The sequence below is a fragment of the Zootermopsis nevadensis genome, unplaced genomic scaffold (assembly GCF_977971745.1).
Source record: "Zootermopsis nevadensis isolate Lab colony 2312 unplaced genomic scaffold, Znev_1.0 Znev_ptg000024l, whole genome shotgun sequence".
Taxonomy (NCBI): domain Eukaryota; kingdom Metazoa; phylum Arthropoda; class Insecta; order Blattodea; family Termopsidae; genus Zootermopsis; species Zootermopsis nevadensis.
The window spans coordinates 10,404,058-10,423,822 of NW_028259156.1; the positions used below are offsets into that span (position 1 = coordinate 10,404,058).

The 19,765-nt window shown below is 38.7% G+C and overlaps 1 protein-coding gene across 10 annotated transcripts in view; it reads right to left on the bottom strand.

Moving 5' to 3' along the window:
- The window catches only part of LOC110831967 (retinal guanylyl cyclase 2), a 117,604-nt gene that overhangs the window by 6,147 nt on the left and 91,692 nt on the right, over window positions 1–19,765 (bottom strand). For 9 of the 10 annotated variants that reach the window (XM_022068532.2, XM_022068536.2, XM_022068533.2 and 6 more), the window contains 13 exons: window positions 18,695–18,791; window positions 17,949–18,143; window positions 17,017–17,097; window positions 13,576–13,752; window positions 7,184–7,343; window positions 4,351–4,500; window positions 3,073–3,244; window positions 2,700–2,840; window positions 1,991–2,183; window positions 1,171–1,342; window positions 951–1,043; window positions 531–708; window positions 53–64 (listed from right to left, as the gene is read on the bottom strand). In XM_022068532.2, coding sequence (XP_021924224.1) covers window positions 53–64; window positions 531–708; window positions 951–1,043; window positions 1,171–1,342; window positions 1,991–2,183; window positions 2,700–2,840; window positions 3,073–3,244; window positions 4,351–4,500; window positions 7,184–7,343; window positions 13,576–13,752; window positions 17,017–17,097; window positions 17,949–18,143; window positions 18,695–18,791 — 1,821 coding nt within the window. The remainder of the gene's footprint in view (window positions 1–52; window positions 65–530; window positions 709–950; window positions 1,044–1,170; window positions 1,343–1,990; window positions 2,184–2,699; window positions 2,841–3,072; window positions 3,245–4,350; window positions 4,501–7,183; window positions 7,344–13,575; window positions 13,753–17,016; window positions 17,098–17,948; window positions 18,144–18,694; window positions 18,792–19,765) is intronic. The other variant, XM_022068538.2, reaches the window with a different exon arrangement.

Consider the following 19,765-nt stretch of genomic DNA (forward strand, 5'->3'; position numbering starts at 1 on the left):
GCAGTTAGAAGGCAGGACGTTTAAAGCACGCACGCACACAAATGAAACTTACCCGTGGCTTTCCCTGAGAGATTGCAAGAGAAAATGAAGATTTATTAAGTACAACGTATTCCTAAGCTGAAAACATAACACTAAAAACTTATATTTAATACAAATATTTTGTATATTCAAGACGTGGTTGCTCATGAAAAGAACATAATTAACCATTTGATGTCGAATGTCGTATTTATAATATTCAAACATTCAGCTCTTACCTGAAAGAAAACACAACCCACAGCCACTACAAGAATCAATTTGTTAAAAACTGACGTAACGTTAACACATGTGATATTATATATTCGAGTCAATACAAAGTATATCATGTCATGGTCAACTCCAAACTTCTGTCCAAAAATAGAACAAGTAACGAAAGTTAACTTACAAATAAACAAAAAAATCAGACTGAAACAATGCTACAAACTTGAAAACGACCATATAAGGTGTAATTATTCCTAATCAAACCTTGTTGAACAGAATACTGTAGTACTCACTCAATGGGGGGTGGAGTGGGCAGCTGCTTGTCGAAGCCGGCCTTACCCAGAAGCCAGTACGTATGCATTTTTCCTTTACCCTTGATGTCAGTTTCACCGCGATACTCCAGCTGGAAGCCCCCCACTTGATCGAGTTGCTCCTTTGTCGCTTGCGATAGATGAATTCTCCATGCAGATCCTGCAACACAAATCCGAACTGAGGATGACTGTCTTCTGGGGGTTGCGCCGAGTAATCTGGTACTGCCTTCAGTAAGCACCTCTGAAACGTCGGCCTGTTCCCACCAGACTATACGGAGCAGCATCTCGGAAAACACTTATCTTCTGAGAAAGTGAAACGGCACATATCAAAACTATTCGCACCGATTCAATTGCCCATGAGAGAAAGAGACCTCAATTGTTTGTGCTTGTGACCGCACTTACCAGTTGATTCCATCCTGGATGCGGTGTTGACGGTGTCGCCGAAGAGGCAGTAACGTGGCATCGTGAGGCCCACAACTCCAGCACAGCAAGGACCTGCAGATAACACACGCGTACAGACATTCAGAAACACCAAACTGGCTTAACTTTAAAAGAAAACGTCAGAATTCCACCATTTTAAGAGACGCGTGCCCCAGATTCCTTACTGTTTACATCAGTGTACCTGTGTGCAACCCGATTCGGAGCCGTAGGGGTGTATACGGCAGGTGGCGTATCTTGAAACGGCCACTTTGATGCAACAGGTCCAGCGCCATTGTTGCTATCTGAACAGCGTGATCAGAAATTCGAACTGGGAGTCCTCCCACCACCATATATGCATCTCCTATTGTCTCTACCTAAGAGCACAGAGATGCAAAAAATAAGCTGTGGAAGAGACGATGACCATAATTTTTAAAATTAAAAAAAGATAAAATATAGACCTATAACAGAACACGGATCATGACTGTGTGTGTTACGTACTCCCAGAGGTCTGAACTTCTCAGTAACGATGACAGATACATAAAACGTTCTATTTTATTGGTGACGTTACCATTAGGCAACCTTTAGAAGTATTTGTAATATGGCTTACGAAAGCGTTAAAGTGAAAGATGGGAAAGGAAAACCCGGGTAAAGAATTAAGGATACAGAAGCACAAAAGGCATAAAGAAAATGAAGAAATGGAGTAAGCGATAAAAATAAGAAATAAAACGTAACCTACTGAATTCCATTTCCAATTAGTATTAATGAATACAGCAAAAAGATTAAGTATATCTAAACTCAAGGCAATGACGTTTCATTGATCGATCAGCCACGTCGATACGAAGTAAAGATCGAAGCTTGGGAACCTGTCTCGGCGTCCATGAACGAGTCAAAGGAATTGTCAAAAATGTCTGATTCTTACTCAACAGTTCATGTCACCAGTTACCGATGATGCAGATAAGAACAGCTTTCCGAAAGCATCAACAATAATAATGTAATAGTAACAGTAGTAGAATTTACCTTACCTTGTACACATTATAAGCATTGATTGTTGCGTCGAAGCAAGTATACAGGTCATTAAGTAGATCCACAACTTCGAAGGGAGTAGAATATGCTGAGATGGTTGTGAAGCCGACGATATCTGAAAAGTATATCGTTACTTCTCGAAAGTCCTCAGGATCGACCGGCATCCCTAGCTTCAGTTTGTCCGCAACAGAGCTGAAACAACAGCACAAACTTGCAGTAGCGTCGATTTCCTGGTCATTATGAGGATTTTAAACGTTGTATTCACGAAAAAATTCAAACTTAAACAGTACCGGTAAAGAATATGGCTGTCTGTCTTCTGCGCTGTAGCGCCGGGTAGTCTGATACAAGTTTATCGACGTTTCAGAGGTGCTTACTCAAATCTTACTAAGCAGCGGTAAGTTTCATGCGAAATTCACGATCTTACTTAAAGACAACCAGGAAGGGGAAGACGAGATCAGCATACGGAACGGTAACATCTCTTAGAAAACAACTAATTGGAAGATCGTGACATAAATGGGGGATAATATTATAACTGTCGCAGAAGAAATTGGTTGTAATGATGACAGTTTAATAAAACTGACTTAGGGGCTTCGTTATTAACAGTGCTAAACTTTAAGGTTTTTCTCGAATAATTTGAGTTATTTCAATTTCTAACGCAAATCCTGCAGGGGCATTTCCCATGTGTCGACCGGACCTGTCGCGACGTACCTCGGCAGCATTCTGTTCAGAAGTTGTTCGGTTTTCTTCTTCTCCATGTCCAGCTGCTCCGTGCGTTCTCGAATCAGTTCCTCCAGGTTGTTTGAATACTTCTCCAGCATTTGAAACATCGTATCGACAAAATTAACCTTCCTGGGAAAATAACGAACAAGAAACACGAATTAAAATTACTGTATTTCTCTGAATACAGTGTGGCCATAGAAGGTGAATTGTTATTTGGCAAAATACGGAAAAGTTGTAAATCATGTATTTAGTGTAATGTTTAACTAGGACGTCACTTCGTGTTTCTTGTACTACCTACTTCTCTCGACTCTGGAAACATACCCTATCCTCTTTCCGTTGTCATGTCAGCAACTGTTATTACCTGCCGTGGTTGAGTTTCTTGAAGAGGTCGTGAACGGCGTTGAAGTCGGGCCTCATATCTGCCTGTTCGGCCCAGCATTGCCTCATGATGTTGATGGCCTCTGGAGGTGCAGCTCCCTTACTCACTGACGGTCGTATCAGTGGCGGTGGACGCTTCACCTTCTCAATTATATCTGCAGAGAGACATGCCATAATAATTCCATAGCGATCAATGATCAGAGCAGATTATGACCGGATATGGAACCAAGTCTGAAGGGAGATCCATAAAGATGAGAAAGGGTAGAATTTACATAAAGCAGGTCGAACTCACGAATGCTTCGTCGCGTAAGTAAAAACTGTATAACGCATAACGTACCAGCATTATGTTTGACCAAGTCCGTAATCTGGGGTATATTTTCATATAGTTATGCAACATTTCGGAAACTTAGTTGACTCCTGACCTCTAACTTCGGATAAATGGTTGGAATTTACTGGCTAACAGCAGAGTGGTCCATTGGTTAATGTAGGTTCCAGGCTCGATTCTAAATCACACTACTAATTTAAAATAAAATATCTGCCACTATAACGACAGTTAATCGCCGGAAGACAAGATCAGAGCCAACTCCTTAAACGCTGTATTAATCAAATATGCCTCAGACAAGAGATAATGACATAGTACTTGTATAATTAAGAGTACAGATGCACATACGATTATATTAATCACACTGAGAAAGATAAAATAGGCAGGGCATTTAGCATGCGTGAGGGAGATAAAGAAATGCATACAATACTTTTGCTGAAAATCCCAAAGAAAACAGGTCACTTAGAAGACCCAGACTTACATGAGAGGATAATATTAAAATGGAGCTTAGGTAAGCAAGGTGAGAGAGTGCGGTTTTCATTTATCTGGCTCAGGCTGGGACTGATGGAAGACGGTTTAACTGTTTCAGGATGTGGTTCAGCTGCGGTATTTTGTGATAACATCGATGTTATGTTTCTTGAGTTACATCATTTGGACTAGTAGATCTCCGATTAACATAATGCCTACATCTTCAGAGCTAAAGATGGAGCCAGCATGCTCCCCGAAAAGTCGCTACTATCCGTAAGTCGACACGATGTTACTATCCAGAAGACCAAATTAGAAATATTTACCTCAACTCTCACATCTGTGATGACAATTTTGATCCTTAATACTGATTTTGATATCTCTAAAATATAAAAGACCAACTCAGATCCGCCTGTAATGCAGAGACGAAGCAAATTGACAACACTTCAGTCCATGATGAAGAAAATAAAGTACCTTCAGGGCTGAGGGACAGCATACAGAAGGGTTCCCCTCTGACAACTACTTCCTGCATGATGATACCGAAACTGTAGACGTCAGCAGCCTGGGTGCCTGTTTTCAGTAGCGAATGATTCCGGAGCAACTCTGGAGCGGTCCACAGCAGATCTGAAGGAAATCAGACGGCAGAACTTACCACGGAGTGGGAACTGTTGTTCCTTAAAGCTTCCCTTTCCTGCCAGGGAAAGTGTTTCTAAACGACCACTGTACATGCAACTGCACATTTATTAAGCTTGGTTTTGTTTTCCAACAAACAAATATTATTATTGAAGCCCCATATTTCTGTAAACAACATTTTTATTTACCATCTGCACAACTAATGTGAATCAAAGTGTTTTTACATATCATAGTGATATTTTTGTTGTCACGGTATGAAGCCTTCTGGGTTGTTGCGTCTTGTAGTCTGTTGTAAGTCTACCGACGTTTCAGATATGCGTGCTGCCTCCATAATCAGGACGATGCGTAAGTGTAAGTTACTCAAAGCCCTGATGATGGAGACAGGAAACACGTCTGATACGTCGGTAAACTTACAACAGACCACGCGACGCAACATCTCAGAAGACAGTTATCAACAACATTATCCAACATAGATCTATCACTATCAGGCTAGTAATTCTTCTTCTTCTTCCTAAGATGTTTCTACTTTAGGTGATCGTGTGACAGCAAACCTCCCACGTCCTCCCCCCTTCTGTGTGACATTCATATTTCCTAACCTCCTGTTCACATCTTGATCTCTGTGCCTCTTGTCAATTTTTCTTCCACACGTCTAAAACTTTTTTTTTTTATAATTCTGTCCTCAATCATTCTTAGAACGCGCCATAAATTATCTGATTCTGGTATTTGTTACTTTGTCTTCCAGTGTGTTTAAATTATGATCATATTTCTTTCGTTTCTTATTTGGAATGTAAATACTTAATTATATTGAAATTAATTCGTATGTATACCAAGTATGTAAAAAAATTCCTATTATAAATGCATTAAGAAAGTTGTCCTACGAGATATTTAATTAATAACAAGTGAACGTTCAAATCGACATAAAAATAAGGCAGTAACACACAAAATATTTATCAAATTGCTGTACCGACTGAAAATAAAGTACACTGTATGTACACACATGTCTTTGTGTGTACAACAGTAAAGTGCAATATATATATGCATGATCCTGTCCATCTCTTCACAAATATTTTGTGTGTATGTAAGGGGTGTGGGGGAATAGTGGAGATGATTTCACAAAGCTCAGTATTAAAACTCTTCTATCCGGTGTTGATACTGAGACTCATGTTATTTTCTATGAGTTAGAAGTCCAATGTGATCTACAGAGAGACAAAGCCAGTTCGTAAATAATTTTGTACGACAGTAAAGACACACATTATAGCGCACATTATAGAATTCCGCTTTATGAATTAGACCTATGGTTTGTAGGTAGAAATTTATGGCTGAAGGAAGCACAAGATTCACAAACGATATAGTCATATGTTTAATTAGGAATATTAAAAGCAATTTCATGCTGTGTTCCGTAAAGGAAAATACAGCAGAAAGGAAACTGCCGGTGTGGCAGGCCCCATCCAATTTACCGTTAATTTTCGTAGGTGAATGAAAACAGAACCTCATTAATGTAGCCATTAATTCACAACTAGCTCGCTCCGCTGGAAATGGTTTGAAGTTATCTACACGAGTTTGTTCTAAAATAATGTGGCGAAGCACGATGAAAATACATAACTAAGTTTGAAGCATAACTTATTTAATACAAAATATGGCATTCGGAGTAGAACTCATGAAGCACACTTTTGTACTACACAACTCTCCAGTCGTATGTATCGCGTGTTGTTAATATTATACAGGATGATCGAAAAATCACGTTCTATTTGTCGAAATGCATATTACATTAAAATCAGTAAACAATGTTATATTTTGTGTTGGAAATGTCAACTGCGTTCAGCGATGCAATACATTCACTCTTTGGTTCATGTTTGATGCAACCCCGCGAAGCGCTCCTGTTTCACAGAAAATATTCACCGGACGAGATATCGATTTCTTTGGCACAGGAGAACCAGAAAAAGTATCCCTAGGCTTACTCTGGATTGTTACATAAGAACGAGATGCCAAAGAGTGTTCGATCGATAATGGACACTCGTTGCACTTGTCAAAAAGACATCCTTGCACTTCGCCTGTTGAAAGATAACTGACGGACTGGCGCGAGCAGGTTACAGCATGACGTGAGCTACGTCGGCTCTTGTAAAGTCACACCAATATTAAGTGATTTTAATTTAATCTAATTTTATTGACTTGCAACCAACAATAAATAATTTAATATGGGTTCCGTGATTTTCGATCATCCTGTATTCAGTCTGTAAATACATGGTATGAGTTTAATTCTACTCAAGGAAGTAACTTTATATTACTTGTGATTATTAGTGCTTCATTGTGACTGATATTATAATAATAATTCTTTTGAAAAGAACATATTATATAGACCATATAAATTCTGAAATTACACTTATAATTAATAATCTCAAAGATTCGAATCGTTGTCATGTTTGTAAATCCTAACACAAAAATTTTCAGGTATGTTTAGGCCTATAATTTATTTTATTATCAAATTTCACATTCCTAGCTCCAATGCAATTATCTGTATGAACTTGTAAGACAAATGAACTTTGCTTCACGGCAGTCATTTTGCTGTTTTTAAATTCTACGAAAAGAACTTCACATGTTTAATGTTTTTCAAAGATCCATTACCATACACATTTTCAGGAAAGCTGAGAAACATAGGAACAGTAGCTGCCCATACCTCTAGCAGTTTTAGAAGGCGGTGTGATATTCTGAGCTTCGTAGAACGCAGGCAAGCCGTAGTCTGTGATCTTCAGGACCCATCGTGCATCAATGACGCAGTTCCGGGAAGTGAGATACCCGTGGACTCGGATGGGAGTGGAGTGCAAATATCTCATTCCCTGTGGACCCCAACAAAATTTAACGGGAACATAGAGAATCAGAAACTAATACATCTTTTTTATACATAAATCAGGCTCTTTGGTCTGTTGCGATTCGTGATTGATTTCTTACGACAGACTTTTTTAGACACATTGTAAGGTCCCTTGATAATAGACCATTCCACAACCAGGCTTCTAATATATATATAAATATATATATATATATATATATATATATATAAAATGCACATATGCAATCTCAGTGTCCGTCTGCCATGACAGCGCGCTTTAAACCACGTGGCCCTGAATGGAACTGTGAAAAATAAATGAGATTCCAGAAATGACAACACTCACCTACGAGATTCAGATGACCCACGGAAAAACAGAACCTCGTGAGTCTTATGGACACACTGGGTTTTTTTAAGTATTCAAGTGTATCGTGGTAAAGTTTCATCTTGTTTATCACCAAGACATTGTCTTGTCAACTCGTGTTGTTGCCTCTTTCAGCAAGGCACTCTATAACAAACTCTCGTAGGCAAAGACTTGGCTTTGCAACAAATCCTCTTATAACAAGTATTGATTCAAGAGCTCTCCAGATATTGCTGTATACCTTAGGGAAACCTTAGGTGTTGGCAGTCCATAATCATTTTACAAATTAAGTGTTATGCTATTGCAGTAGAAATATTACAGTGTTTTCCTTTAATTCATTAAATATATTGACCAAATATCTACATTAATATAACAGATTCCTTATTTAGAACTTAATAATCGTTAAGCTGGTCAATCATCCTGCATATTCACATCCGTCCTCCGTGTCTGAACGTCGTCTTCTTCATACGCGACCTGAGGACGATAGTGGGCCTTCGGGTTCCATAAAGTGCGGAGAATTTGCTGACTAGCTAACAGCTTTTAAATGCAGCGACTATATCTCCGGCCTTAAGAGTCGAAGAACTGTAGAGTGACTAGCTTCTTTCCAGAGACAAGTGAGCTTATATCTACTGTAAGAGAAAGACCGGTCGAATGGAGTGATAGAATTTGAGTCAAGGAGGGATGAAAGAGTGAAGAGGTGGGATTTGGAAGAGGATTTAAAACTCGGAACAAGTGTTCTACAAAAGAGGTGAAGGAGGGACGAGGCGAAAAACTGTGTGGCTCCTAGGTACAGAAGTCGGGAGATAAGGATGCTTTTTTGAAACGTTCAACTTACTGACTTGGTTGGAGCGAGGTAACTATTGGCGTAAAGCAGATGTCATATCACAGTTAACTCCCTCTAAAACGGAATATGTGGTTAAATATAAACCCTAGAATAGGCCTAAATATTTAAAAAAAAAAATGTAAAATTTTCTCAAAAAACGAAAATCGAAAAGAAAACTACAAGTTTAATGGTAAGCATTCTGTCTTATTGCTTGTTGATTTCAATTCATATAATTTTATTTCAAGACAAGGAACATTCCTGAACACACAGAAAACGCGTTTTGTTCAGTAACACATATGCACACGCAATGCGGTCTGAATTGTGACTTATGTTACTAATTCTTGAGGCAACAGCTTATTTTAAAAAGCCACTAGTATAAAATAGAAGCAATTGACACTTACGATTCTATCATAAGCAGGTTTACTTTTTTTGAATACTTATTTAGGTAAGACAACATTCGCCAGACTTGTGAAGAATGTCCCTGCTCTATGGAACTCAATGTACTCACAAGACCCTGCTACTAGTACTTATCCTGAACCTGAGCAAATAACTTATGGGGCAGTCTATGTCTATCTGTCCGTCCCGTTTTTCCTAGAAACTAGGCTGCCAACATAAGCCTAAGCCACTTCTGGAACACACTTTTGCAAAACTGTGAACCGAAGCCACTGTTGGCTCACATTGTGACAACAATTCCCTCGGTTGGCCTGCTGACGTCAGTGTCAGTGACGTGGCGCAAAGAAAATTTATGGAATTTCAGTGTTTTTCAAAGAGAGCAATTTCCTAGCCTTGAAATGAACAGATCTCTTCAGATTTTCTGAATAATCATTTCTATTCGTCTCTCATCTCCGTCATCTTTTAATACATGTATTATCACACATGTATAGATGTAATTTTTAATAATGGTTAAGAATACAATAATGCAATTAATTTCACGGTTTGATTCCTCCAAACTGATTGGAACACCACACATCGCGAAACCGGCAGAAGGCAGCGAAAACATTTGCTTAATTATGATTCATGAAAGGCAAAGTCTGTAAAGCCAAAATGTACCATCCAAATAGTAAAGGGCTTTAACTTTTCCAGAAAAGTGTAAATGAGGGTAGAATGTCTTCTCACGCCATCTTGTAACACCCCCCCCCCCCACAGTGCAATTAGGCTGTAATTACATCTCGAAAGACGACTACATGGTCGGAAAAGTCATTTTCATCGACTTCTTTTCCTTCTTTAAATTTATTTACACCACGAACTTTCCATTGTAATCTCTGTATTGATAACAATTAAATAAACCGTCCATGCAGCTAAAGCACCTAGCAATGAAATTCCCTGTCTCGTTGAAGTAAGATTTAGTTCGCGTTCAGGTGATAAATTTGGACTGATTCTGTAGTCTTTCAATTTGATTTGATGGCACAATGTTGGAAAACGGAATCTTCGGTTACGTCATTATAACAAAACGTATTCTAATAAAGTACAACTAAATTAGTTCGATTTAATAAATTAATCACACAGCATTACACAATTCGAAAAATAAAGCAAGTTGTAATAGTAGGTCGAGACTTTCAAAGCCTCCTCTACCGAAATACTATCCCAACTCCGCGGCGACTGAATAACAACTATTAACAATTATATCCGTAGCACAGTAAACACTATAACCATGACGGTATAAGCATTATTCTGTACTGTGTAAAGAAGAGAGATCATTCAACTTAAAATACTTCAACAAACATCGTCGCATATTTTTCAGAGAATATGTCACTGTTTAACATTGAATGGACTTGGTGCTTTTCCCATATCAGAAGTTCTCACACTTTTAAGTTGATAATACTGATATTTGTGAAGTTGTTGGAGCTGTGAACATAAATAAAAATTAAGAAAGAGAAGGCTACCACAGTATGTAATTGCTGTGGTCAGTTTTTTTCAGATCTTCGGTAAATTATATTAGCTTCAATCTTCTCGCAAGATAGGAAATTTCATCAACACATTGCGATGCGAGCTAAAAAAAGAAAACCTTTTTGTTCTGATCAAAGTGGGAAAATTAGAGTTCTGTCTGACTAATGTTCTGAACTGTCCAAAAATACATCCATCAACTCAAATACACGATTACGAGAGCGTCTAACCTTGAAGCTGGCAGTCATCTGATACAGATGACTTGGCCGATTGATCAGTTTCGTATGAAGGCGTTTTAAATTACACGTGAATGTCGGCACAATTATTTTCACGTCTCCCAAGAATTCTCAGTGATTTACAATCTATCCGATTATAGGTCTATATTCTTCCGCTCAAAAGTGGTATAAATTCTTAATTATGTTAGCGGAAAAATGAGAGTATGGAATCGCAAAATAACTTTCATCTCGGATTATGGGCTACGTGTATTGTAGCTTATTTAAAAACTGCCAGAAACTGTGAGATGGCGAGTTTGGATCTTCTACCGGAAAATGAAGCAGCTTTTTTTTCACTGTGCATTGGTACAGAAATAAGATGTTCTAACTTTTGAACACTGGGGCCTTGTCAAAGTCTGTTTAACAGACGACCTCTAAAACTCTGGTAAACTTCTACCAGACTACACGGCTCTACGGCGCAGAAGACAGCCATCTTCGTACTCACTGCCTTGAAAACCTCAAATCCTACACGGTATAGATGTTAGGAGATAACCCATAAAAAGATGGAACAGTTTTAACTATTTTAACTGGCTAAGGCCGTGATACTGATAATTTCACTACCAATCACAATTCTTATTCTTCTAATGATTGTCTCGATTAATTAAATCCACGGAGAATCCGGAGTTGAAGCTCAGTGACAAACATGTGATAATATGGCGGTGATTATAATCACTTAAAACAACATAAAGCACGGCACTAGTAAGGCACTCTGTCGGCCAAATCGATTAATCTCGTGCAGAGAACATAATTGGATTTCTCACACCTGCAGGGGACTGAGATTTATTTATAACTATGGGATTAGGGCACCAACACACAGCGATGTTTTTCTCTTCAGTTAAATAAAGGAGCGAATAAAGACTTTCTATTTAATATGACGTTGTAAGTTTACTCTGAACATAATAGCGATAATTTTTATTTAATTTACAACTGACAGATTTTAGGCGATAACTGCCTCTATTAATACGCCATCCGTACAGGCAACAATAAGATACTATTCATAATCACTTTAAAATATACAAACTTTTGAGCTATTTTTCATAATCGCTTCAAAAATGCACCATATATTAGATTTTTTTTTGGGGGGGGGGGACGGTTGCAAATTAAACGAGTAAAGTAAATTAAATTTCAAAATCTTTACCGACAAAATAGTGAACAAATGCATGCATAGCTTAATACATTTGGCGTGTTAACTCAGTTACTGACTTTAGATTTTTAGTCCGTGGATGTTGAATTTTTATGCTTCCCAAGAAACAGGCCAGGCGAAAGAGAAAGGACATTCAGCAGAACAGAATTGGTTTGATATCATGGCAAACAGAAAATTCAGTTCGTACCTCACAGAAAGAACAACACGTCATCACGGTTACAACAAATTAATTACATTAGGCGTAGAACAAGAACATTTTATTGATATAAATTCGTCATTAAAATTGTCGGATCTAAATGAAAATGGCTCGACAATGTTTCGTAAAACTCCCCAATATTAAATTTGACGAAAATCTGTTCATCCTGTCTCGAGTTGTTAAATGTCAACAGACGGAGGGACAGACAACGATTTTAACAAGGGCTCAGCAGGCAGGGGAACGCGCCTAAACCAGAAAAGGAGAAAACAAAACAAAATAAAATAAAGAAGGGTTGCAATGAAAAGTTGAGAACAGTTGGAACAGTGATTCGAGGGTCCGGTATGAAGAGAATTAATTGGGATAGTTTGTATTTGATTCCGAACATTCGGCCGGAAAAATACAGAATGCCTCAGCGGGCACAGCCGATGAAATCACCTTCCACTTGAATATGAGCAATCAGAATTGAGATTCTCTTTTCCAATACCAGTAACAAATAAAGGAAATCATTTGTCTGGTGTTTGACAACACACTTCATTAACCAGCTTCATGTTACATGATAAATTAGTTTGTAATCTGCCCTATTGAAGTAAATTAATAGCAACACTATTCAGACAAATAGCGTAGTTAGCCTAAATATCCTGTTTTCCGAATCAGCTACCTTTCTATTGTTCTCAGGTTTGAAAGTTGATTTGCCGTGCGTGGTAATTTGAAGCACAGATGGCTTTTCTCGCAGTAATGCGTAATTAAATTGAAGTTAGTGCAAAAACAATGCAGATCCTAATCGGCGAATATTTCCTCTTGGAGTTTAAATAAGCATAGCAATGACCTCATGGAATCATTCACATAACAAAATATTGTACACTAAATAGGAAAATTTATAAGTAATTTATCTCAGCCACTGGTCCATGGAATATTACCGTCCCGCAAATCCTAGTTTTCGCTAATCTATTTTACCATAACTGAAAAACTGTTATTATTTTATAACAACTCTTTTCGTCTTTGCTTTCATTTCTTGTTATCAGAGAATTCTCCCGATCCAAATACGTTTGTCTTTGAATTATACACCATTTTAGACAGGTAATGCATTTAATTCCTGCTCAAAATGTAAAACTGCTAAGTTGTATAAAGATTAGACCTATGCCACATCATACATCGATCCTTACGACTGTAAGGTAAATTTATCGAATCTGTTTCAATTACAGAATTTATATATGGCCACATGAGATTAGAAGATGATTAGGAATGGAGAGCAGATTAGGATTTTAAAGGAGACGATTATGGCCTAAATGAAGATACTATTACGGAATTTTTAGCTAGAGGGGCTGAGAAAAACCACGAAGAGCCAAGATGAGGGTAGTCGGTCACGCGGCAAAGACACGAAATTGGCATCGCCAATACATGGCACGAGTGTTACCACAGTACATCACGTGCACTATTAGAGCTACACGTGGTAGTTCTTAGCGTTATAGCCAGTGATGTTTCGGTGGAATATATTGTCTCCGTATTTAGGGCTGAACTTTAACCTAACCCAGCCCCAAAGCATTATCAATAATGCTCTTACTCACCCGCACGAGGTCTGTAAGGAGCGACAGACGGAAGGACCAGTCCAACTTGATCTCGTCCTGAACCAGAACGTCCTCGAGCGATCCCCGACTGCACCACTCCAGGACCAGTGCTGGTCGATTGGCGTCCGTCAGACATCCGATCATTACGTTCAGGTTCTCGTGTCGCAACCCGTGTACCTGCATACAAAGAATTGGCGTGGTACACTTTAGGGGTCTGAAGAATCACCTATCTTATAAACAAGCATGTTTTCTCAGTGATTTATTCAATAAAATTTATTATTCCGATCGGGAATGACAATGATTAAATTTGTAATAATAAAAATATATATTAACAACCATAAATGTTCACTACACGTCTAAATAACAAGAAGTTCTGTGAACATCGTATGATGACTACTCTCCTTCAAAATACGAATTTCTCTATCAAGCAACGGTCTACATTTCCCTGTTACTTGACAATGGGACCAATTTGAGTTATTTTCCTCCGTATCTGTTCTTAAAACACCGTCAATCTACGTTCTTTCTCTATGGAAAGAGGCAAAGATTTACACCCAAAGAAACAATAGATACAGCTACAGTTTTTGTTATATTTTGTTCCGCAGGTTCTTAGACAGGAGACAGGAAGACAAAATATCATAAACCTGATAGCAGCAAGCCTTTTCCAAATTTAATTTTCTCTGGAGTTCTTGGTAAACTTTTTCTTGATTTGTTTCTGCCATTACAAAATATATGATCCTTGTCACATACTCAAAACCTTCATTAGTTCTCTTCTTATCGTGATTTTGTCCTGCATCTTGCTAACAAGCTACTGTCAATAATTCTCTTGGTGGGACGACCCGCGTATTTTCTGACAGAACCAGTTTCCTTGTTATAGAGGGCAGTACTTCATATTTCTCCGAGATGAACCAAACATGGCGTCGAATCCACAAGAAGCAAGATGCAGTAACAAATTACTTCTATCATTGCATCAGCATATTGCTTGAACCTCTGCAAAGAACTCTAAGACAACCTACGCTCTAGACTTGGAGGGGGTCCTTCAGTTCAAGAAAAGAGTTCTCATTTGCAGCATACATAGACCTAAACCTTAAGAATATAACAACAGTAAAATCTGATTATAATTTAATATTTCTGTTAAGAAAAGTTTCCATTTAACACAAACTCAATGAAGCAGAATCGTCCTTAAGAAGTTGATAGCTGCTCAGGTAGTCAAATATTCCGCAATTTATGGAAATCAAAGGTTCATTACCGGGACCAAAGGAGGCCGCCATCGGCCCGTATTCTAATCCACATGAATCCAATCCACACCCGCCCACCCCATTGTCTTTAGATCCATTTTAGTATTATCCTTCAATCCAAGCCAAGTCTTGTGGGCGTCATCTTCCCTTTAGGCTTACGAACACATTTCTGTACGTATTTTTTATTCTTACCAATGAGTGCTACAGGCCCCGAACTTTAATTTAATGCAGGAACGAATTCCTTCCACAAATACAAGTTTCACTATTCCTTGCCCTGTGATTCCTATTACAGCAAAATCATTGGACGTTCAAATAACTGCAGTCAATTACTGAATATCTTCTTCAGTTTGTTTCTTCTTTCAGCTTCTACAATTTAGACATCTGACACAAATAGACTTGAGGAACGCCTTCACTGTTCCACCTCGCTATAAAGATGTGACGTGAGTTGTTTTAATTTTTGATTCTGCCAGAGTCTGCTATAAAGTACACAAATAAAATGAAGCTCGACCAAGATCTCAAGACGTTGAGACAAAACAGCTAATATAAAAGACAAAATGCGTGAGTATTAACAAAACTCAAGGAGTTCTAAAGAAATATCGGTTCTTTTAGCAAGGACAGTGGTGGGATCACCTCCTCGTTTTAAAATAAAACAGAAAAAAACAGATCAAGGGATGAACTAGGCCGCTCCAGCATACTTTTCTTTTCCGTAAAAATCAAAGTGCCTCTTCATAACACTGCATGATATCCATTAACGTTCCGTTCGGCGATGGGATTTCCAAGCTACTGGTTTCAGAGCCGCGTTAGCAGGAGAGATTTAGTTCTGTCGCTTACCTCTCGGATATGGAAACTCTCCCCCACGACTTGAAATACTGAAACGAATTCTTGCGTGGTCCAGCAGACACAGCAATAGTTATCCTTCTCATTCACCGGTGTCAGAGCAGTTTAAATCTCGGGAATGCTTACAGTTAATACCATTCGGTTCAGAAACTTTCATCTTACCTTGCCCCACCTAAAATCCTAAAGATTAAAATGTACAAAAATACAATTCCATTAACTGAGATTTGTACTTCAACGACGGTGATATTAAAGAAATGCGGTGTTGTGGATTCTGACACCGCGTAGGTCTGTAGATTATTAGTAACGTTTGGGAAGAAACTGCTTCCTCAATCTTCAGGATAATAGTGAATGGACCTTGGATGTCTATGGCTTATGCAAGAGAGACCAAAATCACTGTTCACGCTCCGGCCGTTTCACCCCCGGATAAAAGAATATCGATCAGGAGCTTCTGGCTAAATTTTAGATCTGATCTGATGTGCTAAATATGGCGTCCTTTTCGGAGTCGATTTGTTAGCGTCGAGTCATGTGATATTGCTAGGTTCATCTGCGCAGAAGACGGCATCTTGTGTCGAAATTTGAAAAATCATCGGGGATCTAGTTGTGGGTTTCTATGTATCACGTATATCTGCTCGAGGGTCACGTATCGTTGAATGTTGTAGAAAAAAGTATCCCTAAACCCAAAGTCTGTACCGAGATTCGAATTCAGGGCAGTTTTTCGGGTTTCTGACCTTACTCCTGTAATATCCTCTCTGAAAGTAATAGATTTTTCCTGTCCATCTTAAACTTCTTCGTTTAAATGGATGCAAACAACTCAAAAGAAGAATGACTTTATCGCTGCATAAGGATGATATTAAGGTTTACTGATTTTCTCAAACTCGATTCATCGTAGACAGATTTGTACACTGTCCAATGCAAATTATACTTATCATTAAGCAGAAAACATTGAACAACTATTCTACATGGCGTTCATTTAACGAACTATACGCACTTTATATTTAATAAAACAATTAAAAACGTGTAAGCCACTTGCACATAAATTTCCACCCATGTTTTGACACTGAATATGGAGACTTTTACGAACATTAAGTACAAAACTCACTGTCTTGAAAATTTGAATACATCACCTTTACTTCCATAGACAAGTTTAAACTTTGTCTTAATTAAACTGGATTTGAGAGCGTGGACTGGATTTAACTGCCTCCGAACAGGGTCCAGTGTCGGGCTGTTGCAAACATGGTTATGAACATTTAGGTCTCATACAGAGTGGGTAATTTATTGACTTCAAGCTCCTCAAAATGGGCTCTGCCCCACGGAGTGAGTTAGTTCGCTTGCTGACACAGTTTCTTACAAGTTTGGTAATCATGCTTACCGTAACGAGCACATCCATGGCCTTGCTCTTCAGTTCGAACGCTCCCTGAACAGGGATTTCCTTCAGTTGCACCAAATCCCCCTGAAACGAAATCATTACTGAAATGTGTACGGCTGAAACATGGGTTTACGTAAGAACTTTTCTGTCCGACTTCTTCATACACAGCGACGTAAAATCAATTGGCGCAGATGAGAACAGGACGACCGCTTACGAAACTCCGTATCTGAATGGAATTCTGTTCTACGGAAAATTCTGCGTGACTGAACCAGCTCAACGATGCTATCACCTCTTCATGCTATCGACTCGATCCGTTTGCAATGAGAACGCAGGGTAGCTGTAAAGGTACCGAACAAGGAAGGCGTCTCTTGCAACTTGGGAGTTTGGAGAGGGATGTTACCCCAACACCGAAAAACACGCCTACTACGAAATGTTGAACAGGGGAGTTTGTTTTGACAAATAATTTAGAATTTAATTATACAAGTGTTGGTGATTATTTTTAAGATCGATATATCTCAACATCGATGTAAATATTGACTACTGATAATGCAAGGCTGTAGAGCGGTAACAGCTCGTCCTACGTAAAAATTTCCAAAAACTGGGCCTGGAAACACGTAACTGGCAACAACTTTTCCTTCTTTACATGTTTCCTTATTTGGAAAATAACAAGAGTTCTTCTATGGCCCCAGACTTACGAAACACAATGTGTGAATGTCACTAACCTGTTAGGAACTGATCATAGAACAAAGTATCTTTCTGACTGTAACCTGCATGAACTGAAGTGACTAAGGGATTAGCTTCGATAAAGTGCAGACGTGATTAAAGTCACCGACATCGCCAGAGACCGGCAGCCGCGACATTGCGCACTGGGTTTAAACTTACTTATATAAACTACAGTCAATTGTTATCTTTGGTTTGCTTCCGAAGGCACTTACATTGTATCTTGCTTTTGGGTCCATCATAAGGTTTCTAGCCAGGCTAGTTGTACTGCCAGCGCTTTTAGCCTGCGGGTGAGACCTTAAGGAACCTATAGAACCCTTAAGTAGATCAGGCTTATCGACTTCTGGTCCACCAAATTCCTGCAGCTGTTGTAACCAACAACACAGCATTGCTTCAATGCCTTCGTCAACCTGTAAAGAAAATGTTTCGTGTTGCGTTTTGTGGGAATTTACATAGAACGTGTTACATCATTTTTACCATTCGGGACTCACATTTCATCCACGCATATCTGAGACAATACACTTCTGGCATTAGTAAATACGTAAGTTCGTAAATTATACGAAAATACACGCGTCTAACACATACAGGTATGCATACACGCGTCTGCATGCTTGTCTGTAAAAGACATGTGAGGAACTACCTGGTGTGTGCATATGGAATAGATATCGTTCACTTTAGTTCTTGTCCTATAGAAAGTACCACAAAAATGCATGCTTCAAGACCACGAAGGGACCCCTTACTGCGCGGCCCTTAGTCTACAGTAGAGCGTTGCTGGCTTTGCTACGCTGCGGGTTCTGTGCTATCTTCAAAAGCCTGGACTCCTGTTCGTGTTGCAAAGTTTTATAATTTTGTTGTGACCTTGAATAATGATAAAAACTGATGCCCTCTCCCGTGTGCCGAAGTGTTCCAAGAGAGTCTGCAGATACCTGTGAGTGAGATCAGACAGTCAGTGTTTACTTACCCTAAGAGAATCAGCGACGTGAGGAAACACGAAGTCAGATGGCGTGAGGAGAATTTTGTACGGCCCTTTGGACATCCTCTTCTTCAGGAGTTGCTTCCTGCAAGAACCCATATCATCATGTCTATGAAGATAGGATAGGCAGTGCTCAGTTTATCAACGGAGAAAACGCGTGAGCCATGACACAGGAACGGCAATGCTAGACTTCTCTTTCTTTCATTCGTCTGTCCCTCTGTCCCGTGAAAACAGTCCGGTACAGGAGTTGGGAAGACATTAACCATCCAGAGGTACTACGAGAGAAATCGTCTGAGTACGATATGCGGGGTTTTATCAACGCGAATTTCAAAACATATTACACAAAGACGCAGATACAGTCAACAAATTTTGTAACAATATTTTCGTTAAACGCATTAATGCCATTATTCATTTTTCAAATAACAGTTGAACTGTATGCGTATTGAATGCATAATTTACACAGTCCGCATGAAAAAACTCATAATTGGGAGAACGGGTCTGTTCTGTTCGTCCGCTTATTTCATATTCGAAAATGCTGAACGAATTTCGATTTAACTTCGAGTTTGAAGCCGAAGAATGCAGTTTAACTGTGATGTACATGGGTCAATTGAAACGTTTGTGGAAAGTTAAAATAGTTGCGTATCAATTTTCTCAAAAATGGTCCATCTTATATAAAACATCTGTTTACAGTTAATTCTATTTACAGAGTCTTCAAAGGTAAACGTTATGTTTTAAAATAAGCTATACTTTCGTAAATACGATACTCACAGTACACAACTACGGAAGATATAATAAAATTATGGAGACTTGTTAAAGTACTTCTAAGGAACACTCCTCAAACAACTAAATTATGTGTAGAAATTGAAGCTGTGGCTGATGATATTAGTGTTCACAAGATGTTAGCTGCAACAGTTCATTATTTCTTCCTAAATTTCTGAGATGTACAGAGACAGACGTTTCAAATATTGGAAAACTCTCCATAAATATCTGTGCTCCTGACATCTTCAGCCAGTTTGCACTATGAATATTTATAAAAACAGATTCATTTAAAACCATATC